This window comes from Tamandua tetradactyla, chromosome 23 (genome assembly GCF_023851605.1).
Source record: "Tamandua tetradactyla isolate mTamTet1 chromosome 23, mTamTet1.pri, whole genome shotgun sequence".
Classification (NCBI taxonomy): domain Eukaryota; kingdom Metazoa; phylum Chordata; class Mammalia; order Pilosa; family Myrmecophagidae; genus Tamandua; species Tamandua tetradactyla.
The window spans coordinates 56500735-56528429 of NC_135349.1; the positions used below are offsets into that span (position 1 = coordinate 56500735).

General features: G+C 48.5%; 1 protein-coding gene across 3 annotated transcripts in view; it reads left to right on the forward strand.

The window, feature by feature from the left end:
- LOC143667726 (lipase maturation factor 1-like) overlaps positions 1-27695 on the forward strand; it is a 117090-nt gene that overhangs the window by 24284 nt on the left and 65111 nt on the right. For all 3 annotated transcript variants that reach the window (XM_077142279.1, XM_077142278.1, XM_077142277.1), the window contains exon 3: positions 15864-15929. In XM_077142279.1, coding sequence (XP_076998394.1) covers positions 15864-15929 — 66 coding nt within the window. The remainder of the gene's footprint in view (positions 1-15863; positions 15930-27695) is intronic.

A 27695-nucleotide genomic window follows, 5' to 3' on the forward strand; every position in this document is an offset into this window, starting at 1 on the left:
CCTCCCACAGAACATGCGTGTGTGCAGTAGTTGTTTTTGAAGGGCTCCATCGCATTCGTCGATCCCCCCAATTTTCTGCTCCAGGTGAACAGGCTTCAATCAAATCTCAAGGGAGTCTGTCGCTTGGAGACAATCGTGCACGGCATGGATGACCCAGTCACCAAGTGCAATAAGTTGCCCCAGTTACTCTTTTATATATTCACTTTTTTCTCAACTTTGGTTTCTGGCAAGCCAGAATATGTGTGTTAGAGCAACCAGCAGCTACTCTGTGCCCCGGGGCAGCTGTACCTCCTGCCCAGGAGCAGACCCGTGGCTTCCTGGCACCGCTGTGGGGCCAGAGCTGTCCTTAAGTATTTCTTTCTATAATCATCTGATTAACTGTACTGTGCTGGGGGGTTAGGTCTCTAAATTCTAAAATTCTGACAATCAAGCCAGAATTTTGCTGGGAATTCTCAGGCCAGGACAGAAACTAAAGGACAACTACTGGGCTTTTAACTTGACCCCTGGAGAAAGGAAGAGCTGCACACCTGCCTCACATCCACACCTCTCCCCTCCCAGCCACCCCCCAGCTCCAATCCCGGCTCTACCTGGAGGTAGCATGTTTACACTGCTGTCTGATGAGCAAGTGCCCCATGCTGCTGCCTCCTTCCCCTCGAAATCTCCCTTTCTTTCTGTGAGAATTACCTCAAAGAGGATCATCAACACCCAAAGATAAAGAGAAGCCAGGAAATAGGAACCTGAAAAGCATCAAGCAAAAAGCTGTGGCATCCTCTTTTGTCTCTCAAATGTGGCCTCTCTCCCTAAGCCCAGCTCTTCATGGAAAATCATTACCTTCCCTCTGTGTGAGACATGACATCCAGGGGTGAAAGTCTCCGTTGATGACATGGGCCATGACTCCTGGGGATAAGCCTGGCCCTGGCACCATGGTTTGGACAACATCTTCCTAACCAAAAGGGGGAAAAGATGTGTAATAAAATAAGGCATCAGTGGCCAAGAGATCAAGTGGAGTCAAGAGGCTATTCTGGAGGTTACTCTTAAAGGCATCAGTGGCCAAGAGATCAAGTGGAGTCAAGAGGCTATTCTGGAGGTTACTCTTAAAGGCATCAGTGGCCAAGAGATCAAGAGGAGTCAAGAGGCTATTCTGGAGGTTACTCTTAGGTAAGGGTTAGACAGTGCTATCTGCTGTGGTTTGCTAAGCCCCAATCAACCACACTCCTGTTGACTCTTAAGAACACCTAGGGCTCGAACTGAGACTCTATAAAGGTTTCATACACTAGGTTTGCCTTCCTGGAACATATAATTCCCAGAGGGTTCTTTATATATATATCCTAAAACTCAAGAGGGCCGAGCCTCTCTAGGATATCAATTAATTCTCTCCCCCTATCCTTCAGTGAGGATACCTCTTCTCAACCTGGAAAAAAACAGAATGGGCATTGCCCAAAGATCCCCATAGACTGGGAGAAGGATTAAAGTAGGAGTTATAACAGAGAAAATGCAATTTAACAAAAGAGTATGGCTGCTGAATAATTATATTAATATTCCTTCTAAATGCCAGTGTTTTGGAGCAGCTGAAAAGAAAAACCTGAAAAGATAGCATGGTAGTCCATGACAATCTCTAGGACCTGTTAACCACTTGTTGAAGAATGCTTTGAAAATTATTGCTTTTTTTTTTTTATTTGTATATATGTTATAATTTCACAATTAAATGTTTTAAAAATCAGCTATGGTATCCAGATGTTCTCCACCATTGTCAGAATAGGAGACGAGGATGCCAGCTAGGGGATGCCTTTGGGTGTCAGTGCTTAGGAGCCTGCCTTTGAGCTCCACTGCTGCATGGTGTAGGGCTGCTTGGAGTCCCTTAGCACCGCGTGCTTGCTCCTTTCTCCTGCAGCTCGAACATATGTTCATCATTGCTTCAGGCTGTAAGCACTGAGGATTGAATGCTCTCAATTCTTATTGAGCTCAATATACTCAGCTAGAAACAGCAGGTTTCACTGGGATTCACCCATTTGATATGGCTGGATCAGGTTGATTTTATATAATATGAACGGGGGTGTTACAATTTCAGAGAAGGTGAAACAGCAAAGTGAGGCCTAGACCAGCAGGACCTGGGCGTTGGTGTCAGGGGGCCTCTCAGGCTGGTGCAGGGATCAGCTTTGCTGTTTCACACATTTGGGCAGTGCCCCCAAATAACAGTGCATTTTCCACAGGGCTTCTGGTCCTTTCTTGTTAACAAGCTGGGTCCTGACCACTGGACATCTGTGCCGTTCCCAGCTCCTCTGGCTGCAGCAGTAGTCAGAAGGGGCCTCAGAGGCTCCTGTGTGCAAACTATCCGAGGTGTAGAAAATACAGCCTGTATTGGAGTCTCCAGGTCGGACTCAAGCAGGGGCAGGAAGCAGCAGCAGCACGTGTGGTTGAAGGGCTCCACAGGAGGTGTTCTCCTCCATTAGCCAGCAGCTGTGTCTGAGACCCTGCTATAAAGAGTCACCAGGGATGTCATGAAAATTTGAGGCCAATTAATTTGACAATTTTGATTAAATGGACAAATTCCTTGAAAGCACAGCTGTCCAAAACTGACACCAAATGAAATAGGAAATATAAATAGCTCATCTATTAAAGAGATGGAATTTGAAGTAAAAAAAAAACATTCCACAGAAAAATGTAGGCCCAGATGGCTTCATTGGAGAAATCTGTCTAACATTTTAGGAAGAAACGGTAGCAATCCTACACAAACTCTTTTGGAAAATAGTGGCGGAGAACACATGTCCCAGATTGTTTTATGAGACCAGCATCACGCTGATCCCAAGGCCTGATAAGGACATTACAATAAAAAGAAAACTAGAGACAACATACCTCCTGAACAATGTGACAGAAATCCCTAACAAAACGCCAGCAAATCAAGTCCTGCAATAGGTAAGAAGGCATGGTTTATCTCAGGAATGCAAGGTTGGTTTAACATTTAAAAATCAATTAATGTACTCACTATAGAAACAAACTAAAGATGAAGACGTGATGAAGTTTTGAACCTATTCATGATAAAGATTCTTGGCAAATTAGTATTGAAAGGGGACTTCCCCAACCTGATGAAGGGCTTCCATGAAAATCCTACAGCTGATGTCTTTTGTGAGGATTAGAGAATAAGCTTTTCACATGAAGCTGGACACATGGCAGAGCCATCTGTTCTCACCACCCTTCAGCTCTGTCATAGAAGTCTTCATGCAATAAGGCAAGAAGAAATAAAATCATTATTATTCACAGACATGATGAGGTATTTAGAAAACCTTGAATTTAGCAAGGTTGTAGGATACATGTCTAAGAAAAATCAGTGGCATTTCTTATATTATTAACAGATGATTAGAAAATAAAATTTCTAAAATGCTATGCACAGTTGCATCCAAAATAACCCTCAAAGAGTGTTGCAGTGGTGGCTCAGTGGCAGAATTCTCACCTGCCATGCCAGAGACCCGTGTTTGATTCCCAGACCTGCCCATGCCAAAAAACTCCCCTCAAATACTTCATAATAAAGCTGGTGAAGGATGTCTAAAGCCTGCACATTGAAAGATGAAAAACTTTGCTGAGATAAATGTAAGAAGACATCAGTAAATGGAGAAATGTGTCATGGTGACGGTTAGCTTTATGAGTCAGCTCAGCGAGGCTGTGATGTCGAGTTTGTGCAAACACTGACCTAGATGTGGCTGAGAGTATCATCTACAGTGTGTTAATCTGCAAACTGCCGGAATGTGAAATACCAGAGCTGGAACGGCTTTTTAAAAGGGAGATTTAATAAGTTATAGTTTATACTTGTAAGCCTATAAAAATGTGCAAACTAAGGTTAGAAAGTTACCTTAATTCAGGGAGGGTCGATGGGTCAGGAACCCCTCTGTCAGCTGGGCAGTCACATGGCTGGTACCTCTGGTCCCTTGCTCCTGGGCTCCGTTGCTTTCAGCCTCTGTTCCTGTGGGGGTTCCTCCCTTTGCTTCTCCAGGGCTGGCTCTCATCTCTTGGCTTCCCTGGACTCTGTCCAGATTCTGGCTTGCTTAATAGCCAGTGATGTCTGCTGGGCTCCAAACATCTCCAAATATCTGTGTCTTTGTTCTCCAATTGCTGGCATCTGCATCAGCTCTGTTCTAAAGTTCCTGTCAGCTCTCTCTCTGTGGACTCTGAGGCTTCTGTCATTTCTGGCTCTCTCCAAAATGTTTCCTCTTTTAAAGGATTCCAGTAAACTAATCTAGGCCCACCTGGAATGTGTGGAGTCACAGCTCCACCCAATCAAAGGTCACACCCACAATTGGGTGTGTCACATCTCTCTGGAAGATAATCTAATCAGAAGTTTCCGACCTAGTGTTGAATCAGGATTAAAAGAAACAGCTGCCTCCACAGGGTTGGATCAGAGTTAAAACATGGCTTTTCTGGGATACATTACACCTTAAACCGGCACATACAATAAGTTGACTTTAAATAAAGGAGAGGACCCTCAAAATGGGGGGAAGGGGGCCTCATCCCATCAGTCAGTCTTTAAGAGCAAAATACCAAGGTTTGCTGGAGAAAAAGAAATTCTTCCTCAAGACTGCAGCATCAACTCTTGTCTGCTTTTCCAGCCTGTCGGCCCACCCAGACTTGCCAGTTCCCACAGCCATGTGAGCCGGTTCCCAGTTCCTTAAAATAAGTCTCTTGGTGTATCTGTGGGTGTGTGTGTATGCCCGCAGGTCCTCTTGGCTCTGTCTCTCCGGAGAACCCTGACCAGGACAGCGTGTTCACAGACAAGAAGGTCCAGTGTTGTTAAGAGGTCGGTATTGTCCACATGAGTTTGTAGATTCAAGACCGTCCCTGTGAAAAGCCCCAGCAGACTCTTTTGAAGAGATGGAAAAGCCGTTTGAAAGTGTACAAGGAAATGCAACGAATCTTGAAAAAAGAGCAGAGCTGAAGGACTTTTATTGCCTGATTTTAAAGCTCAAGTATGATCTTGATGCACGGCCAGGAAAATGGCTCAGGGCAGAGGACGGTCCTCAGAGACCCCCACCTCTGCTGTCGATTGGTTCCCCAGCAGGCACTGCAGTGGGGAGGGTAAGTCGTCCTTACACAGCATGCTGAGGCAGCTGGATGCCCACACAGAAGAAATGGCCATCAGTTGTTCCTTCATCTACACCAAAAATTCATTTGAGATAGATCATAGGCCTAAATGTGAAAGCCAAAATGAGGAGGTTGTTAGATGAAAACATAAAAGAGCTTCTTGCAGAAATGGGCCCCACACATGCATCCGGTAGGTTTTGACCAAGGTGCTGAGCTGTCAGCAGGGCCAGGAAAGCTTCCCGACACCCGTGGGTACCGGGACCAGAGTGCCCAGGAGCCGACAGGTAGCGCGGTCTCAATGGCAGCAAGGAATTCCCAGGCAGGACACAAACACCACTGATCCTTAAAGAGAAACTGGACGAATTACTCTTCATCAATACTAGAATTTTCTGTCATAAAATCATACCTTTAAAATGATAGGGGCGGGCCACGGTGGCTCAGCAGGCAGACTTCTCGCCTGCCACGCCAGAGACCCGGGTTCGATTCCCAGTGCCTGCCCATGCCAAAAAAAGATAGGCAAGCCACAGCCTTGGGGAATATTTGCAGTACGTAGAGCTGAAGATAAATTATATCCAGAACATGCAAGTCCACAGTGAAAGGTGGGTGGAGGCTTGAGCATACGTCACAAACGAAGGTGTGGGGTGGGCGGTAGGTACTGGGAAGCCAGGACCGCTCACCCTTACGAGGGGGCCTAGATCTGAAGTTCGGGCTGTGCCAGACGTGGAGGCTCGTGGATGGCCGGGATCCTCCTTGTTCCTCTTGGGAGCGCAAAAGGGTGCAAGCGCTCTGGACGGCTTTGGGCAGTTTCTTACAAAGTGAATCTCCACGTGCGCTCTGCCAGCGGTCCCACGCACAGGGGCTGACTGTGCACGTGATGCTGCGGTCCACACACAGGCGTGCCGGGTGTGTACAGCAGTTTGTTCATGATGGCCAAGCCCTGGAGACAGCCTAATGCGCCAGCAGGGCAGGAAAGACGTACTGGGGACCTCCACGCGCAGGATGGGACCCCGCCTTGACGGGGAACGAGCCCCTGGAGCCAGCAGCGCCCCTGAGCAAAACTGGCCGGAACCAAAGGAGACCTCGGCACGGTCCCCTTGATGGGGCCCCGGCCGGGTGGCCAGGGCACGCACTTTCCTTGATGGGGGGAGCGTACTGCATCGCGCTCGGGTGGAGGAGGCGTGGTGTGTGCTGTCGCCAGGACTCAGTGGCCTGAGCCCTGCAACAGCGCTTCATTTCCTGAGCCCCCACCGCCCCTCCACCCAAGCGCGCTGTCCTGAGCTGGCTCGTCCCTCGCAGCCACGGGCCCTCCTCTCAGGGCCCAGGGCAGCTCAGACCCAGGCAGGAGTGGGGTGGTCTCCCGCTAGGAGTGGAGGGAGGACAAGATGGAAGACCTGCCAGAAGGGGCCCGGGGTGGTGGGCGTGTATGGCGCTTGGAGTGCTGCCCCAGAGCAGGGGTCCACACCCCAAGTCCTCTGAACCCCGCCCCCGGCACCACCGGCCCTGCCAACCACCCCATGTGGCCCACAAAGCCTGCTGCAGGATCGCCCCCTTCCCAGGCCCTTCTGGAAGCTTCTGCGTCCCAGAGCAGCTGCAAGAAGTGCTGGCCGAGAGGAAGGGGTCCAGCGGCTGGCCTGGGCAGAGTCTGTGGGCCCCCAGGGGCTCCCTGGCAGCCTTCAGGGCAAACATGGAGCACAAGCGCACTGTCGGATAGGGACATGGCATCCCCTGGTGCCCTGACCAAATGGCCAGAGGGGGTTACCGAGCAGCCCGACCTCGATGCATCCCCGCGAACCAGTATTTGCCGCTGTAAGACCCAGGCCCATGCTCGGAGAGGGAAGCGTGCACACGGAGGCGTGGCACCGGGTTTCAGCTCCGAGCCTCAGCGTGTCTGCCCTGGGATCACTGCTCTTTTCTGATAGGCTAAGTGATGGCTTACCAAAACGGAGCAGAATTATTTTAAACACCGTTGCCATGCCAACACACTGCACTCGGTTCTTTCTCTGTCCCAGAGGGACATATTGGCTCGTGGGTGGCACCCAGAGGTTAGCGAGCAGGGGGATTGCAATTAGCGAAGACAGCGGCTCAGGAACCAGGGGAGAGAGGGCTTAGGAGTCAGCACCAGCAGTAAGATCGCATTAAATCTGATGGAGCACACGCTGGCATGCAGCATGGCCTGGCGAAGGCCAGAATCCAGCAGATGCAGTCATGGCTTCGCTGAGGAGCCGGCCGTCGTCTGGGGCATTCTGACTCTGAAATGGAGAGTAATTATCCTAATTTGCTTTATTGCATTAGCTTGGGCAGAACAAAAGAAAAAGCGCTTTCTCTTAGGAGCGCTCGGAAGGGGCAGCCCTCTGCACACAGACGTCATGGGAATTTTTGGAAAATGATGTCCGGCGCCCTGGCCTTTGGCCTCCCAGCTGCAGCTCCCGCCCGGGGCAGGCCGCCCCTCACCCCCTCCCAGCCCCTTGAGATGCCTGTGATGTCTCCCCGCTTGCTGCTTAGCTGCTGGGGAAGGCCACGAGCCCTGATTTCAAAGCCCCTCTCACCCAGTCCTCGCAGCCCCACTTCAAGGGCAGTCAAGCTCGGATGTCATCATGGCAATTTTCAAAGAACGTTTAGGATTTGAGGCTGGGGGCAAAATAAAGCTACAGGAAGCAGCATTTGACGTTTCTCTTCTAAGTGCAGGTCTCCGTCTGAAGCACTCTCCACATCCAACCTGGCTCTCCCTTCCAGATGTGGTCCTGTGCATGGGCTCAAGTGGCAGGTTTCTATTTCAGTTCACACCATTTGCACAAGCAAAGTCTGATAAAACATAAATCCCCTCTGAAGAAAGTCCAAGCTAAGAAAATATGCACACAGTCACACAAGTACGCTCCTGCCGCGGTGTAGCTTGCTGAGGGGCGACAGCAGCTTCCAGAGGCAGTGGAGTGGAGTGTTGCGGTGAGTCTGTGTTCTGAAGGCACGGGGCATCAGGGAACAGCGCTTTCTCTCTTTTCCTCATGGAGCCGTGGTCATGATCTCCTCTGGGAGTGCTGGTGGTGGCGGAAACCGCAGCCCTGGGGGCACCTGGGCGCCCCTCGGCCAAGGACGCCTCAGAGCCCCCGCAGAGGTTGGGGTCTCACCTCACATTCCAACCAGCGCTGGGCCTGGGGGTCCACACAGATAGGCATTTGCCAAAATCGTAGGCTCTGCCTGGCCAGTCTGTGGGAAGATCCCGTGGAGGCGCCCCTCCTGTGATGAGTGGACACACCTGCGTTCCCTCCTGAGTGGCCAGGCTACATTCTCATTCTCCCTTCTGGTAATGTCGCCCAGGCCCCCGGCCCAGCCTCTGCTTGGGATGGCATTTCTGTGCACTGGACGAGCAGACCGTTTACCACAGCCCATGGGATCCGCTTACCAGGGGGCAGGAACAGTCCGAAGCCCTGAGCTGAGCCGCAGAACCCCTGGAAGCTGCGGCAGGCCCTGTGAGGCCTCCCGGAGTGGGAGCCGCCCCGCCTGTGCAATCGGGCAGGGAAAAGGGGCAGCTTGGCCCCCTTTTATTAGTTCCTAAGCTCTACTGATGCGAAACCTGCATGCCCCCTTAGCTCCACCAAGTCAGCTGGTGTGAGGGGTGCCCTCGGCCCCCATGCCAAGCCCTGGATACGCCTCGGACCTTCGGAGCCCTGGGGGGAGCCGCCGTCCTCGGCGGAGAGTGCCTGTCCACGACAAGTGTGCCTTAACTTTATAGGGCAGCTGAATGTAGGGGTGCCCACCTCCTCCTCGTGGCCGGCTTGGCACTGGCTCCCGCAGCGCGGACGCTGGCCTGGCGTGGGGAGAGCGGCTGGAAGGAGCCCGCGGAAGGGCCGTGGGAGGCTCTGCGCCCAGCAGGACGGGCGGGAGAAGGCGTGGGGCCCCCGCTGCGCCGGGGTAGGGGAAACGCAGACCGAGCCCCTGAAGGCGCAGCGCCGTGTGCTCCGCCGCACCGTGCGGGAGGCCGAAGGGCAAGGAACCCCGCGGCCCCTGCGGGCGCTCCCCTCTTCGCGGCGCGCACAGTGAGCCGGGGCCAGGGCGTCCGGAGCGCCCACACCGCTGCCCGCCGGGATTCGCGCGGCCCAGGCCCCGCATCGCGGAGCTGGCGCCTTCCCTAGGCAGCTGCCGGCCCTCGGCTCCTGCGCGCGGCGGGCCTTGCGGCGCCTGGGTTTTTCTTTTTTTCTTTTTTCTTTTTTTTTCCTCAGAATTAATTTGGGGCTGAAAAAGCCTCAAAGAAGGCTTTGTTCCTTTGACACTTACTCTGGAAGAAAAAAAATCCGTGGAAAATCTGACATCTGCATTGTGGGGAGAAGTCAGTAGATGGGGAGGAATATAATTATCCTCCGCTCTTGAAAGAATTTTTAAGATATTTTAGTGTCTCATATCAGCTTAGAATTTGAATGACATTTTAATTATTTTGTTTTTTTTTTCTTTTCCTGGTTTGAATCTCCAAAGATCGCGCCTGGATTCTGAGAGGAAGCCGGGAGCCGAGCGCGCGCAGCGGCGTCTGTGTGCCGGGCACCTCCCCTCCCCGGCCGGGCGCACACGGGGCGGCCACGCTCCCCGGAGCCCGTCCTCCCCGCGCGCACGTGAAGCAGGGGCTGGCGCTGGCAACCGTGTCTCCTGGTTTCGCGATTTACGCAAACCCAGTTGCCAAAAAGATGCGACTTGCGCTTCTGAGGAGAATCTGGTCTGCAGCGCTCTCACAGCAGGGCCCCGGCCGCCGGCTCAGCCAGCCTTCAGGGTGGCCGGCTCGCCGAGAGCGCACAAGTGCAGGACCCTGCGGGGCTGCGTGCGGGCGGCCCAGCCAGACCCGGCTTCCTGTGCCCTCCATTCCTGGCCGTGGCTGCTCCCCCAGGCAGGCGCCCCCGCCGATGGCCTCGAGGCAGCCCCCACCGCTCATGCTCCCCCGGATGCCGGCAGCAGGAGGCCTGGAGCCAGCCCACTCCACCTCCCCCAGCCGTGCCTGTGAGCAGGAGGACACCTGAGCAGGGTCTCTTCAAAGGGTGGGTGCAGGTTCAGCGGCCGTGCTGGTGCAGCGGCACTCTGCAGGCCAAGCCCTGAGGGCCAAGTCCCCGGGCGCATCTGGCTCCTGGTGTGCCTGACATCCAGGGATCCAGCCCCAGAGTTGCAGGTGGCAACCCCCCCACGTGGTCAGGCACAGAAGCAGCCAGGCACACTCCCTTCCATTTCCCTGCGAAAGGGCGAAGGGGGCAGATAATGCACCTACTACAGGCAGATGGAGAGAGTTCTCAGAGAGCCCAGGGTCACTAATGTGCCTTTTTATTTTTATTTCTTTTAATATCGGAGGTCTTAAACTCTCATGTCTACAAGATATTTTTAGAATATAGTTTAAAATACTTCTGTTTCTGCCTACAACTATGCAAAATAGTTCTTTGGCATCTTACATACATTCATATTTTTGTCTTGGGAATCAGTATTGGCCAGTGCTTCCGGTGCAGTGAGCAGCAGGGCTGCTGGCCGTTGGCGCAGCTGCACCCACCTCTCCTCTTCAGGCTACTGTTTCTTCACCTGTTCAGTTTGTGCGTTCTCTAAGCCCCCCTTAACCCTGTGTAGTTATACCTTGAAATGTAACAGAACTCAGCCAAATGCCTTAAATTTTTATTGGCATGCCGTTTCCTGGAGTAAGCCCCTGGGGGGTGGGGGGGCTCAGAGCTGCTTCTCTCCCTATTCAGTGCCCCTCGCACCTGGGGCTCCGGTTAAGTAGCAAGTGTTGGCTCTGCAGTGTGGATGGGCCAAGGCTAGTGGTCAAAGAGGGGCCTGGTCCAGACCCCCTCCAGTGGTGGAGGGCCTGGCCGCTCTTCCCTTCTGGGCAGTGCAGGACCGGCCCCAGGAGACTAGCTGCTGAAAACCTCTCCCATCCTTACAAGGGAGAATGGACAAATGTTCCTTCCCTCCCTCCACATTCTCTGTCCTCTTTCCCCAGAGTTGAGGGCCCAGCATGGAGGCTTCAAGGTTCATGGGACACTAAGAAGCAGGAGAGGACAGGTGGGCATCCTGGCAGAGGAGTCTACCAGCTGTGCAGGTGTCACAGCCTGGAGGCCACCTTGCCCTGTGCTTTCCCACTCTCAGCCCAGGAAGGGCTAGGGGGCGGCACTGTGGGGACCCAGGCAGTAAACTGTAGCTCAAGGCTGAGCCAGGTCACTGTCCCCAGGAACAGGCTATGGAGTTGAGCGGAGTTGTTAGCAGATTGGGGTAAGCCCAGCGAACAGGTGCTTGGGGCTCAGGGAAAGACTCGTTGGGCCATGCCTCCCCTAGAGGCACAGATGAGCCTGCCGCAGCCTCACGGCCCCGTCTTGCTGATGTGCACCCAGGGGGTCCCTGTGTGAGTGGGCTTGAGGTGCGGCCTCGGGCGGCCTTGGAGGGCTCCGCAGGGAAGGGATGTGACTGGATTCACACGATTAACACTTGAGAAACAAAAACTGGAAGCACACATTAAATGCTTCTTAATCGGTGCTGTAATAGCACAGTCTTTTAAGGATTCCCCAACACACACACAGTACAATGTTGAGTAGAAGAGGCGAGTGCCTGCCTCCTTCCAAGGTCAGGGCTGAGGCATTCCGTTTCTACCCTGATGTTTGATGTTAGCTGAAGGTCTTATTTTTTATGTAGAGTCACTTTTTTCTTTTAGCTTTAATAAACTTTTTACTGTAGAGTAGATTTGACTTACAGAAAAGTTGTGCAGATGGTACAGTGAGTTCCTGTAAATGCCTCACCCAGATTCTCTCATCTTAACATCTCACATTAAATGTGTGGCACATTTGTCACGATTAATGAGCCCATATCAACACATTATTAAGTACATACTTTATTAAGATTTCCTTAGTTTGTACCTAAATTCCCTTTTCTGTTCCCAGACCCCACCCAGAACCCCACATGGCATTTCGTCTTCACATCTCCTTGGGCTCCCTTGTTTTGGTGGATAGTTTGGAGGGAGCTGGTGGGGTATTGTAAGATGCCCTCTTCCGTCTGCTGTTTTCTTGTGGCTAGCCCAGGGCAGTGGGCCAGGAAGAGGAGACCCCAGAGAGAAATGCCCTTTCCCTCCACTGCATGCCTTCACATGCCTCAGCCCTCACCATCCGAACTGCCCTTGCTTGCCGCTGGGCCACACTTGTCAGGTTAGCTGCAGGTCTGTCCTGGATACCGTTTGTTCAGTTGCAAAAGTCTGCTGTTCCAAGTTTGCTGAGAGGTCCATCCTGGGAAGGTGCTGGCTTTTGTCCATGCTTTATGCCCTGTTTAGGTTATTTGGCTTGTGAATTGTCACCCAGAGATATGAAGCAAACAGCAATTAAGGGAGGCCAAAGCTGGGGAGTGGTGAGGTGCGCCTGGAAAGGAAGTGGGAGAGCCAGAGGCAGGAATCCCATTCCCAGGAGAAGGGGCATGTGGGGCCCAGATCCCACAGCTGCAGGGTAGGGGTGTTTGCATCTCACCGTGGGCCCATTAGCTGTTATTGAGCCAGCTTTTCATCCCAGGGTAAACTGTCAATGTGTAATGTTGTGTTGTTTGGGTATTACTTCCCTTCTGTCTGAAGAACTCCCTTTAGCAGTCTTTTCAGGACTGGTCTTGCCAATGAATTTGTTTCCCTTTATCAAAGGATGCTTTATTTCACCCTTATTCTCGAGCGATACTTTTGTTGAATATTGATGTCTGAGGTCTATTGGCGCTTTAAAAATGTCGTTCCACTTCCTCCTGGCCTCCATAGTCTCTACTGAGAAGTCACAGTCATTTGGTTACTGCTTCTTTCTAAGGAAATTGTCATTTTTCTCTGTAGTTTTCAACATTTTTTCTTTGTCTCTAGTTTTCAGCAGTTTTATTATGCTTTGCCTGGATATGGTTTTCTTTGGGTTTATCCTCTTTAGGGTTTCATGAGATTTTTGAATCTGTGTTTATTTCCTTTGCCAAATTTGGGAAGTTTTCAGCCATTATTTCTTCAAAACATTTTTTCTACATCACATTCTTCCTTTTCTCTTTTAGAACTCCAATCATACGAATATTAGACATTTTGGTATCACCCACAGGGCCCTAAGGCTCTGTCCATCTTTCCCCACCCTTTTTCTCTGATCAGTTTGACTAGCTATGTTGACCCTTTTCTCTGTTGTCTCTGTCTTGTCAGCCACCTGGGGAGTCTTTTCCTTTGTTTATTCTGTTTTTCAATTTTAAAATTTCCATTCAGTTCTTCATCACATCTTCTGTTTGCTGAGATTTTCTCTTTCCCTTCTCTCCTGAATTCATAGACATCCTGTCTGGCCTTTGCTTCCCACTGCCCCCGTGGAGACTGCTCTGCCCAGGCCCCCTACCCCCCGCAGTGCCATGGACAGGTCTGTTCTCTGTCTGCATCCTGTGGTGTTATCTGACTCCCAAGCTACTCGGCAGTAGCACAGGCCCCGCTGAGGCTCCCTGTGGGTTGGAGCAGCCCTGCCTGCTGCCTGCCATTCTCTTTCACTGCTTCCTCACCCCAGTCTCTGGTGTTGCATTCTCCATACCTTGGTGAGCTCAGCCTTTTGGGTCTTCAGGTACCATCTGTGAGTGGCATCTAGAGCCACCTCCCGTGGCCACCCCAGCTCACCTGACCACCCCAGCTCACCTGGCCACTCCAGTTCACCTGGCCACCCCAGCTCGCCTGGCCAGCAGCTCCAGTGTGACAGGATCCCTTGACTGTCCACATCTACACCTGCTATACAGAAGGCACAGCTCAGTGCCAGGGTCCCAGCCAGGAGTCCACAACCACTAGGCTTTAGCAAAGGATATCATCCCAGGTCATTGGGTGGACCTGACCCAATCTGTGAAAAGACCTTTAAAGCAAAGCTGAGACTTCTGGAAGAGCAGAAACTACACGTGTGGATGACAGCATCAGCTCTGGCCCAAGAGTTCTCTCCTGCCCTTCCTGACAGCCTACCCTGCAATTCCAGTCTTTCCCAGCCATTCCCTGCTATTCCTTGAAATTAATCTCTTAATATCCATCTTTTGCTGGTCCTGGTTCTCTAGTTGAACCCTGCCTGACACACTGTGGCTCGGGACTTCCTGGGCTTCCCCTCCCACAGCTTTCCCCTGGCCACTCTGCTGCTGATACACTGACATCCTGGCCGGCTCACACCCACCTGCCCCCAGGCATTGGGGCTCTGCACTGTGTCACTCTCACAGCTCAGCCCCAGCATCTCTGTGCTTGTCCCCCTTGGGCTCCTTCAGGACTTTCTCACAGTTGCAGGCCCACCCCAGGGAGGCGCTTCCCCTCCAGCCTCACTTTTCCTGCCATACTTAGTGACTACCAGTGCCTTATTGTACTTTCTTGCCCACTACCCATGCCTACCCACAGCACACTGGGATGTGAGCCCAGGAAGCAAGGGTGTAGTCTCCTTTGCTGAGCTGTACCCAGTGGGCACTCAGTGATATCTGTTGGTGGGTAGGTGGGTGGATGGACGGACTGACGGTTGGATGGATGAATGGGTGGGTGGGTGGGTAGATGGGTGGATGGGTGGATGGGTGAGTGGATAGATGGATGGGTGGATGGATGGTTGGATGGATGGATGAGTGGGTGGGTGGGTGAGTGAGTGGGTAAGTGGATGAATGGGTGGGTAGGTGAATGGATGGTTGGATGGATAGATGGATGGGTGGGTGAATGGGTGGATGGGTGAATGGATGGATGGGTGGGTGGATGGATGGATGGACGGATGGATGGATGGATGGATGAGTGGGTGAGTAGATGGGTGAGTAGATGGATGGATGTTGCTGGGTTTAAATCAGGATTGTCTTAACTACAGAAACCATGGCCCTGAGAGGAAGCAGAGCTGTATTCCAGGCCTGTCTCTGGGTCAGTGCAGTTGTTTCTCACCTTCCAACTTGACTCCTATTTAGGAGACTGAAGTTGGGGCTGGGTCTCTGTTTCAAGCCAGGTTTCCAGTGCTGGCACAGAGAACAGTTCACTTCTGACTTGTAAGCTAATCTTTTGAAGCTGTAAGTAGACCATAGAAAGCAGTGCTGTTTCCAGTGTGGATGTGATGGCGGTGGGTACTGAGCGTCTGGCAGGCCACCTGGGTGACATACGGGCTGTTACAGTGGGAGCCAGCCATGCCTGGTTTAGCCCGGTCAGTGCTGAAAAGCCAACCCCCGAAGCTGCCCGCCTGCCCTGCTGAGTACCCTCCCCACAGTCACTCAGCCCTTGGTGTCTTTCCTTGACACCGCTGAGTTGCTTGCAGGGTCTCAGAGCTTCCTGGCGCCGCCACAGCCCCACACCGCGCTCATGGGCATTTGCCCTGTGGGCCCCAGGCACACAGGTGGGTCCCACAGGGACGGACGACCAGGCTTAACCCTGGTGCCCCCTTCCTCCACCCCACTTAGGCTTCTGAGGTTGATCAGACACCTGAAAGCTGTCCCTCTGACGTCTCCCTGTGTAAGTACCTAGGATTATTTGCATACGTCATTACAAATCTGTCCATTTTGAAAGTGCGATGATGCTTAGAGGTTTAAAAAATAAGTTTTAAAGAAAGCACAGAAGGTATTGACCTCGTAACAAGAAAGTCATTCTTTCTGCTTGTAATATGCCCTTGCTAATTTTTAGTTATCCAATTAAGGTCCAAATATGCCATTCATGAAATTTCATGAAAAGGTCACCTTTTACACTATTTCAGCATAAAATAGAACCCATTCCCTTACAAATCCTTGCAGCAGAGGCGTCTGCAGCCTGCTGGGGCGGCTTCTCTGCTGTCTGCAGGGGCCGCCGTGCGCTCCCTCTCCCCCGACTGATGACCTCTCTTCTTCCTTGGCAGGGCCTCATCAAGCTGCGGGGTGACCGGTGCTGGTGGGACCTGACCTGCATGGACTTCCACTACGAGGTGGGTCTGTGTGTACGTGTGAACTTGGAGTCGTGGCTTAGCACATCATCCCTGTTCCCACATGGGTGAGACTCATCTGCGAGTCAGGGAGACGCAGCCTCCTGCATGCTGAAGGCGTCCTCTTTGTGGACATCCAGTGTCTACTCCACCTCTCCTTCGTTTCTCCTGGGGGAAGGGAGGTCACGGGGTGTTTGCAGACAGTACTATACTAGAGGGGTTGGCAGGACGGGACATTGAGCACCCCGTGGTCTGGGGCCTGACCGTGGCTATGGTGTCTCCCACCCTGGGTCATCCTGGTGTGGGGACACAGGGCCCCTTGGTTATTGTCTCTGCAGTCCTCCCAGGCTCCCGGATGCCAGGGTCAAGCACCTACCTCCTGGGGTCGGCAGCCACCCCTGCCCCTTTGTGCCAAGGTGGGGTGGAAGGGACTTTGTGGGTGCTGAGTAGGAGTCTGCTATGGCCCCTTAGTGCCCCTGGCATGGTTCAGGTGCGTCTCCGGCCAGGGCCTTGAGCACATCCTCACCAGGGCTCCCATGTCCATGGGGGAGTGAGGGAGGGGCTGTGTGAGTCGACCTGCGGAGCTTGCAATCTCTGGAACATTCCATCCTCCCTGTGGTACTTGTCTGTTTCATGTGTGTCAACTGCCCACTTTAAGCCTGTTTTTTTCACGCAGGGTCATGTCATTCTTGTTGGCAGTAGATGTGGCCCCTGGGTTTCCACTTCCTTGCACAAGCTTTTGGCCCGTAGCTGCATCTGTTTCCGTGTCTTATAGACAGCAGCTCGCAGGCCATCTCCCCGATGCTTACAGCTCTGCATCCCTGAGTGTTCAGGGCTGTCAGGCTCGTCCAAAACCTGTGATAGGCCCTCCCTTCCTGGCCACACTGCTTGTGCAAATTATGCACCCTTGTTGCTGTCTAGCAGCCGGGCAGGGACGTCTTCAGTAGTGCTGCATTTTGCAGGGTCACCTTGGTCTGCGTCTGGGTCCTCAGGTCTCACCAGGGCTGCCGGGGGGCGGCGAGGGCTGTGGGAAAAGGGGGACCTGGCCTTTCCCGTGACCGCCTGAAGGGAAAGGCTGCTAGGCAATAGGAGTCCCTGCCAAATTCATCTTTCCTTCCTTCCACCTCGAATTTGGCTGTCAGGGGAGGAGGCACCCTCCTGCCATGCGCTACAGCCCCAGTGGAGCCCTGTCTGCAAGCCACCCCCGCCGCAAGCCTCACGGGTGCTCCCTCGCGCCCGAACCCCTCAGAGGGCTGTGCTGCCATTGGGCCGGGCTGGAAGGCCCACCTGCCCGCCCCGCATCCCAGGCCCGCCCCACCTCACCCACAGGGCTGCAGCTCCGCCGCCTCCTGACCAAGGCGTTGTGGGGCTTCGAGGCCTCGTGCACACTCAGACGGGGTCAGAGCACGGCACACACCAGTGGCCGTGGAAGCATCACCTCTGCCCCTCGCATCTGCCCAGGCTGCCTCTCGGGAGCCTGGCGTGTGGGTGCCATCACTCGAAGGGTGGATCTCAGCCACGGAGAGGGGGGCAGGCAGTGGGGCTCCATGGAAGCCTCCCGCCCTGGGAGTTCTGTGTTCGCATCTCGGGGCTCTGAGCACAGGTGCCACCTTCTCTCCTGGGGTGGGAACGTCTTGGCGTCAGCCAGCAGCAGTGCTTGGGGGTGGGGAGGGGGCCCAGGACCCCTGTGTCAACCCCCACCTTCCCTGTCCTCAGAACAGCAGGTCAAGCGGATGACAACCACCTAGCAGCTATACTTCCTGAGATGCTCTCCTCGCTCCTCGTCTCTTGGGGAGCTTGGGGTGCGAGGCCAGGCCACCGCTGAACAGCATGCACCCTGGTCTCCCAGCGCCTCCCACCCTGGATTCTCCACTGGCCAATGACCCTCCTGCTGGCAAGGAGCATGGGACATGGGGGGCCATGGTGACACAGAGAGCTTCCAGTTGGCCACAGACTTGTGCAAAGGGGGTGACCTGGCTGTGTCTGCAGGTGGTGCATCTGTGGCCACACCAGGGTCAGCTGCTCCGGCAGGACATGGCACCGAAGGCAGGCTTAAGATTATTCATACCCAGTGGGGCTATGGACCGTGGGCACAGGGCCATCATCCTTTGACTGCCTGACTCTGGCTGGCCTGGATTTCCCATCATACACTGGGAGGCTAAACATCTTCTTCGCACAGACCCCGTGGAGGGCACTGGGCAGAGGCTCATTCATGTTCTCGCCAGGAATAGTAAAGGGAGTAAAAGCTGTCAAGCTGTGGATGTTTGCAGAGTACGTGGTGGACAGTGAGGCAACAGCCCCTACTCTTATGAGTGTTTAATTAGTAAAAGTGCTCAAAACAGAGCCTTTTGTGGCTGAGGCCCCAGCTCACATGGCCCAGGAAGTAGACAGCCTCCAGAGAGATGGTCATGCCCTGCCAAGACCTGAGACAATTCTGGGGTCCTGGGCCACTTCCCTGTATAACAGACATCCAGGAAGTGCACACCTCCTGAGCTGTAGCTTAGAAATGGACTATACTCATGAGTCTACACTCATACCCCAGGAGTGAGCTACTTATGAGCCAGACCCCAGGAGTGAGCTATACTTATGAACTAGACCCCAGAAGTGAGCTACGCTTATGAGCCAGACCCCAGGAGTGAGCTATACTTATGAATTAGACCCCAGAAGTGAGCTACACTTATGAGCCAGACCCCAGGAGGGAGCTACACTTGTGAGCCAGACCCCAGGAGTGAGCTACACTTATGAGCCATACCCAGGAGTGAGCTATACTTATGAGCTAGACCCCAAGACTGAGCTACTTATGAGACAGACCCCAGGAGTGTGCTACTTATGAGCTAGACCCCACGAGTGTGCTACTTATAAGCTAGACCCCAGGACTGAGCTACATTTATGAGCCACACCCAGGAGTGAGCTATACTTATGAGCCTGTATCAGTTTGCTAAAACTACCAGAATGCAGTATATCAGAAATGAAATGTCTTTAAAAAAAATAATGTGGAGAAGGGGCATAGATGGCAGCTTAGCAGTGTGTGCATTTTAGTTCATCCTGGAGAACAACTACTAAATAACCAGAAACAGTACAGAACAGCTCCCGGAGCCACCTCAGTAACCAAACACACAGCGTACCCCAGTCTGGACCAGCTGGACCGGCTACAAGCCTCCCCAAAACCGTGAGTTCCCCAAGCCATGGCGGCCAGCACACGGCGCCCCTCCCCCACAGGCGGCCTCCCAGAGGGAGAGGAAAGAGACTCGAAACCTGGTCAAGGCAGAGGTCGCTCATTGGGCTCATGGAAAAAGAGGAAAGGGGAGGAAATGGAGGCTTTAGTGGCTGTGTCTTTACAGAGACTTGGCAGCCTCTGGATTCAGCGGCAGGACTTCTCGGGCTGTAACTGCCCCAGGCATAGGCAGAAATGGGCTGCTTTCAGGGCTGTCTTCTACCTGTGCCTTCCCCAGGAGAGGGGTGAAGCCCAACTCAGGTGTAATCCCTCCCTCAAGGAATTCAGACCCCAGGGCTTGGCAATTTGAAGCCATTAAAACCAGCCTACACCTCTCCTCCATCTCCACCACGTCCCCAGCAGGGAGAGTCTTCCAAAGTTAAAAGTGCCACAACATCTTTTGCTGGTGCGACCCGCAGGCAGACACGCCACATACTGGGCAGGATAAGAAAAACAGAGCCCAGAGACTTCACAGGAAAGTCTTTCAACCTGCTGGGTCTCAGCCTCAGGGAAAACTGACGCAGGTGACTCCTTGCCCCTGAAAGGAGGCCAGTTTAGTCCAGGAAAACCCGGCTCGAGTCTATAATACCTACGTAGACCCTCCTAAGGGTGGGGAGGGAAAAGGCACCATACAAGCAGGGCAAGAAACAAGAAAACAAGAACTGAAAAATTATCCTCTGTTAAACAAAATCTAAGCTAGAGGTCCAGAAAAAGCTGAACTGAAGGTCAAAGAACAGATAGACAACAAATTCATCTAGCAAGAAAACCCTAGGTAAGAGAAGTGAAAGCAATCTCCAGAATAAACTAATTAAGGTAATTAAATGTCTAGATGCCAAAAATGCTTATATTTTGGGGGTGATGGAAATGTTTCAGTAATGGACAGTGGTGACGGTAGCACAACATTGTGAATGTAATTAACACCAGAGTTCTATACTTAAACGTGGTTAAAATGGGAAATTTTACGTTGTATATGTTACCACAATGAAAATTTATTTTAAAATGTTATACTTAAACAGGGCCAGCCATGATGGCTCAGCAGGCAGAGTTCTCGCCTGCCGGAGACCTGCCGGTTCCTGCCCATGCAAAAAAAAAAAAAATGTTTTGCTTAGATTCAGAGTGAAAACTATGGATTTAGTCAGTAATATAATTATAATAATGTCGTTTCATCAGTTGTAACAAAGATACCAACTAATGCAAAATGTTAATAATACGAACTCTGTGTGTTTGAGGAGGCATATGGGGACTCTGAGCTTTTTGTATAATTTTTATGTAAACCTACATCTATTCTAAAAGTAAAGTGTGTTAAAATTGTTAAAAAAAAATGTCTAGATGCCAGCAAAAAATAACAAATCACACCAGGAAAATTGAAGATATGGCCCAGTCAAAGGAACAAACCAATAGTTCAAATGAGGTACAAGAGCTGAAACAACTAATTCAGAATGTACGAACAGACATGGTAAACCTCATCAAAAACAAAATCAGTGATTTGAGGGAGGATATGAAGAAAGCAAGGAATGAACAAAAAGAAGAAATGGGAAGTCTGAAAAAACAAATCATGGAACTTATAGGGATGAAAGATACAGGAGAAGAGATGAAAAAAACAATGGAAACCTATAATGGTAGATTTCAAGAGACAGAGGTTAGGATTAGTGAACTGGAGGACAGAACATCTGAAATCCGACAAGATACAGAAACCATAGGGGGAACAAATGGAAAAATATGAGCAGGGACTCAGGGAACTGAATGATAATATGAAGCGCACAAATATACATGTTGTGGGTGTCCCGGAAGAAGAGAAGGGAAAACGGGAAGAAAAACTAATGGAAGAAATTATCACTGAAAATTTCCCAAGTCTTATGAAAGACCTAAAATTACAGATCCAAGAAGTGCAGTGTACCCCAAAGAGAACAGATCCAAATAGACGTTCTCCAAGACACTTACTAGTCAGAATGTCAGAGGTCAAAGAGAAAGAGAGGATCTTGAAAGCAGCAAGAGAAAAGCATTCCATCACATACAAGGGAAACCCAGTAAGACTATGTGTAGATTTCTCAGCAGAAACCATGGAGGCGAGAAGATGGTGGGATGATATATTTAAATTACTAAAAGAGAAAAACTGCCACCAAGAATTCTATACCCAGCAAAATTGTCCTTCAAAAATGAGGGAGAAATTAAAACATTTTCAGACAAAAAATCACTGAGAGAATTTGTGACCAAGAGACCAGCTCTGCAAGAAATACTAAAGGGAGCACTAGAGACAGATACGAAAAGACAGAAGAGAGAGGTGTGGAGAAGAGTGTAGAAAGAAGGAAAATTAGATATGACATACAAAATACAAAAGGCAAAATGGTAGAGGAAAGTACTACCCGTACAGTAATAACACTTAATGTTAATGGATTGAACTCCCCAATCAAAAGACATAGACTGGCAGAATGGATTAAAAAACAGGATCCTTCTATATGCTGTCTACAGGAAACACATCTTAGACTCAAAGATAAACATAGGTTGAAAGTGAAAGGTTGGGAAAAGATATTTCATGCAAATAACAACCAGAGAAAAGCAGGAGTAGCTATACTAATATCCAACAAATTAGACTTCAAATGTAAAACAGTTAAAAGAGACAAAGAAGGGTACTATGTATTAATAAAAGTAACAATTCAACATGAAGACATAACAATCATAAATATTTATGCACCAAACCAGAATGCCCCAAAATACATGAGACAAACACTGCAAACACTGAAAAGGGAAATAGACACATCTACCATAATAGTTGGAGACTTCAATTCTCCACTCTCATCAATGGACAGAACATCTAGACAGAGGATCAATAAAGAAACAGAGAATTTGAATATCACAATAAATGAGCTAGACTTAACAGACATTTATAGGACATTACACTCCACAACAGCAGGATACACCTTTTTCTCAAGTGCTCATGGATCATTCTCAAAGATAGACCATATGCTGGGTCACAAAGCAAGTCTTAACAAATTTAAAAAGATTGAAATCATACAAAACACTTTCTCAGATCATAAGGGAATGAAGTTGGAAATCAATAATAGGCAAAGGACCAGAAAATTCACAAATATGTGGAAGCTCAACAACACACTCTTAAACAACCAGTGGGTCAAGGAAGAAATTACAAGAGAAATTAGTAAATATCTCGAGGCAAATGAAAATGAAAACACAGCATATCAAAACTTATGGGATGCAGCAAAGGCAGTGCTAAGAGGGAAATTTATTGCCCTAAATGCCTATATCAAAAAAGAAGAAAGGTCAAAAAATACAGGAATTAACTGTCCACTTGGAAGAACTGGAGAAAGAATAGCAAACTAACCCCAAAGCAAGCAAAAGGAAAGAAATAACAAAGATTAGAGCAGAAATAAATGAAATTAGAACATGAAAACAAATGAGAAAATCAATAAAACCAGAAGTTGGTTCTATGAGAAAATCAATAAGATTGATGGGCCCTTAGCAAGATTGACAAAAAGAAGAAGAGAGAGGACGCAAATAAATAAGATCAGAAATGGAAGAGGAGACATAACCACTGACCTCACAGAAATAAAGAAGGTAATAACAGGATACTATGAACAACTTTATGCTAATAAATACAACAATGTAGATGAAATGGACAACTTCCTAGAAAGGCATGAACAACCAACTTTGACTCAAGAAGAAATAGATGACCTCAACAAACCAATCACAAGCAAAGAAATTGAATCAGTCATTCAAAAGCTTCCCAAAAAGAAAAGTCCAGGACCAGGTGGCTTCACATGTGAATTCTACCAGCCATTCCAGAAAGAATTAGTACCAACCTTGCTCAAACTCTTCAAAAAAATTGAAGTGGAGGGAAAGCTACCTAATTCATTCTATGAAGCCAACATCACCCTCATACCAAAACCAGGCAAAGATATTACAAAAAAAAAAAAAGAAAACGACAGACCAATCTCTCTAATGAATATAGATGCAAAAATCCTCAACAAAATTCTAGCAAATCAAATCCAGCAACACATTAAAAGAATTATACATCATGACCAAGTAGGATTCATCCCTGGTATGCAAGGATGGTTCAACATAAGAAAATCAATTAATGTAATACACCATATCAACAAATCAAAGCAGAAAAATCATATGATCATCTCAATTGATGCAGAGAAGGCATTTGACAAGATTCAACATCCTTTCCTGTTGAAAACACTTCAAAGGATAGGAATACAAGGGAACTTCCTTAAAATGAAAAAGGGAATATATGAAAAACCTACAGCCAATATCATCCTCAATGGGGAAAAACTGAAAACTTTCCCCCTAAGATCAGGAACAAGACAAGGATGTCCACTATCACCACTGTTATTCAACATTGTGTTGGAAGTTCTAGCCAGAGCAATTAGACAAGAAAAAGAAATACAAGGCATCAAAATTGGAAAGGAAGGAGTAAAACTATCACTATTTATAGATGATATGATACTATACTTCGAAAACCCTGAAAAATCCACAGCAAAACTACTAGAGCTAATAAACGAGTACAGCAAAGTGGGAGGTTACAAGATCAACATTCAAAAATCTGTAGTGTTTCTATACACTAGTAATGAACAATCTGAGGGGGAAAGCAAGAAACGAATTCCATTTACAATTGCAACTAAAAGAATAAAATACTTAGGAATAAATTTAACTAAAGAGACAAAAGACCTGTACAAAGAAAACTACAAGAAACTGTTAAAAGAAATCACAGAAGACCTAACTAGATGGAAGGGCATACCGTGTTCATGGATTGGAAGACTAAATATGGTTAAGATGTCAATTCTACCTAAATTGATTTACAGATTCAACGCAATACCAATCAAAATCCCAACAACTTACTTTTCAGAAATATAAAAACCAATAAGCAAATTCATCTGAAAGGGCAGGGTGCCCTGAATTGCTAAAAGTATCTTGAGGAAAAAAAAACGAAGCTGGAGGTCTCACGCTGCCTGACTTTAAGGCATATTATGAAGCCACAGTGGTCAAAACAGCATGGTACTGGCAAAAAGATAGATATATTGACCAATGGAATTGAATAGAGTGTTCAGATACAGACCCTCTCATCTATGGACATTTGATCTTTGATAAGGCAGTCAAGCCAACTCACCTGGGACAGTACAGTCTCTTCAATAAATGGTGCCTAGAGAACTGGATATCCAAATGCAAAAGAATGAAAGAGGACCCGTATCTCACACCCTTTACAAAAGCTAACTCAAAATGAATCAAAGATCTAAACGTTAGGTCTAAGACCATAAAACAGTTAGAGGAAAATGTAGGGAGATATCTTATAAATCTTATAATTGGAGGTGGTTTTATGGACCTTACACCTAAAGCAAGAGCACTGAAGAAAGAAAGAAAGAAATGGGAGCTCCTCAAAATTAAACACTTTTGTGAATCAAAGAACTTCATCAAGAAAGTAGAAAGACAGCCTACACATTGGGAGACAATATTTGGAAACGACATATCAGATAAAGGTCTAGTATCCAGAATTTATAAAGAGATTGTTCAACTCAACAACAAAAGGACAGCCAATCCAATTACAAAATGGGAAAAAGACTTGAACAGACAACTCTCAGAAGAGGAAGTACAAATGGCCAAAAGGCACATGAAGAGATGTTCAACGTCCCCAGCCATTAGAGAAATGCAAATCAGCACCACAATGAGATATCATCTCACACCCACCAGAATGGCCATTATCAACAAAACAGAAAATGACAAGTGCTGGAGAGGATGCGGAGAAAGAGGCACACTTATTCACTGTTGGTGGGAATGTCAAATGGTGCAACCACTGTGGAAGGCAGTTTGGCGGTTCCTCAAAAAGCTGAATATAGAATTGCCACATGACCCAGCAATACCATTGCTGGGTATCTACTCAGAGGACTTAAGGGCAAAGACACAAACGGACACTTGCACACCAATGTTTATAGCAGCATTATTTACAATTGCAAGGAGATGGAAACAGCCAAAATGTCCATCAACAGACGACTGGCTAAACAAACTGTGGTATATACCTACGATGGAATATTATGCAGCTTTAAGACAGAATAAACTTTTGAAGTATGTAACAACATGGATGGACCTTGAGGACATTATGCTGAGTGAGACTAGCCAAAAATTAAAGAACAAATACTGTATGGTCTCACTGATATGAACTGACATTAGTGAATAAACTTGGAATATGTTGTTGGTAACAGAGACCATCAGGAGATAGAAATAGGGTAAGATATTGGGTAATTGGAGCTGAAGGGGTACAGACTGTGCAACAGGACTGGATACAAAAACTCAGAAATGGACAGCAACTAACTGTAATATAGTTATGTTAAAACACTGAATGAAGCTGCATATGAGAATGATAGAAGGAGGAGGGCTGGGGACATATTGAAATCAGAAAGAAAGATAGATGTTAAAGATTGAGACGGTATAATCTAGGAATGCTTACAGTGTATAATAATAGTGAAATGTGCAAGGTACAATTTTAAAAATGTTTTTGCATGAGGAAGAAAAAAGGAATGTCATTATTGCAGGGTACTGAAAATAGATGGTAATTAATATTTTTAAATGTCACCTTCTGTGTGAGACTAAAGCAAAAAATGTTTATTTGTTACAAAATTTACATTTTGACTAGTGCATTTCCTAATATAACTTATGTAGATAGTTTGATTGAACGCCACGAGTACTTGGAATCTCAGGTAGGACATGAGATTTTGTTGGTTTGTCCAGAGTGATGCCCCGATGAATCCCAGAGTGATTCGATCACTGAGTGGAAAAGTATCTGCAAAGCCCCCTTCAGGGAGTGGTGAGAACGGAGAGAAATTCAACTTCCCCAAGTTGAATTCTTGATATTCTCACAAACAGTATGGACAACCAAAGCTATAGGCTGAGCCCCCAGTCTTGGGGTTTGTTCGTATGAAACTTAACCCCACAAAGGATAGGTCAAGTCTACTTAAAATGTAGGCCTAAGAGTCACCCCCAAGATAGCCTCTTTTGTTGCTCAGATGTGGCCCCTCTCTCCAGCCAACACAACGAGCAGTCTCACCACCCTACCCCCTCTCTACGTGGGACATGACTCCCAGGGGTGTGGACCTTCCTGGCAACATGGGACAGAAATCCTAGAATGAGCTGAGACTCAGCATCAAGGAATTGAGAAAAACCCTAGAATGAGCTGAGACTTAGCATCAAGGGATTGAGAAAACCTTCTCGACCAAAAGGGCGAAGAGTGAAATGAGACAAAGTGTCAATGGCTGAGAGATTCCAAACAGTGTCGAGAGGTTGTCCTGGAGGTTATTCTTATGCATCAAGTAGATATCATCTTGTTATTCAAGATGTAATGGAGAGGCTGGAGGGAACTGCCTGAAAATGTAGAGCTGTGTTCCAGTAGCCATGTTTCTTGAGGATGATTGAATAATGATACAGCTGTAACAATGTGACTGTGTGATTGTGAAAACCTTGTGTCTGATGCTCCTTTTATCTACCTTATCAACAGACTAGTAGAATACATGGAATAAAAATAAATAATAGGGGGAACAAATGTTAAAATAAATTTAGTTTGAAATGCTAGTGATCAATGAAGGCAAGGGGTAAGGAGTATGATATGTATAATCTTTTTTTTTCTTTCCTGTGTTTGTTTTATTTCTTTTTCTATTGTCTTTTTATTTCTTTTTCTGAATTAATGCAAATGTTCTAAGAAATGATGAATATGCAACTAGGTGATGATATTGTGAATTACTGATTATGTATGTTGTTTTATTTTGTTTATTATTTTTTAATTAATAAATAAATTAAAATATGTAATAATGTATTATATTACCACTTTACAGTTCTATGGCCATAAAAATGTCCAAACTAAGGCATCCAGAGAAAGATACCTTAACTCCAAAGAAAGGCCAATGTCTGTCAAACGGGAAGGCACGTGGATGGTGTCTGCTGGCCCTTGTTCCCAGTTCCATTGCTTCCTCCTTCTGATGCCAGTGGTTTCCTCTCTGAGAATCTGTGGGCCTTCGTTAGCACCTTCAGAACACAGCTCTGGGTTCGGGCTTCCTTAGCATCTCATGGGAAAGCTCATGGTGACATCTGCTGGGCCCTGCATCTACCAATGTCTGGGTCTCATGTTGGCTTTATCACTTCTGCTCTCTCCCTCAGTACTCCAAGCATCTCCAAATGTCTTTGTCAGCTCTGAAACAGTTGTTCTCCAAGCATCTGAATCTGAAGTTTCTCCAAAATGTTTCCCCTTTTAAAGGACTCTAGTAAACTAACCAAGACCCACCTCAAATGGGTGGATTCACATCTCCATCTAATCAAAAGGTGCATCACATCTCCATGGAAATAATCCAATCACAGTTTCCGACACTAAATAATAGGTCTGGCCCCACAGGATTGGATCAGGATTAAAATGTGACTTTCTTGGTACATAATAGTTTCAAACCAGCACATTGTACCCTCTTAACCCCAAGAAGGACATGTTCTTTCCATATACAAAATGCATTCACTCCATCAAATATCTCAAAAGCCTTAAACCATTTCAGTAACAATACAAATAC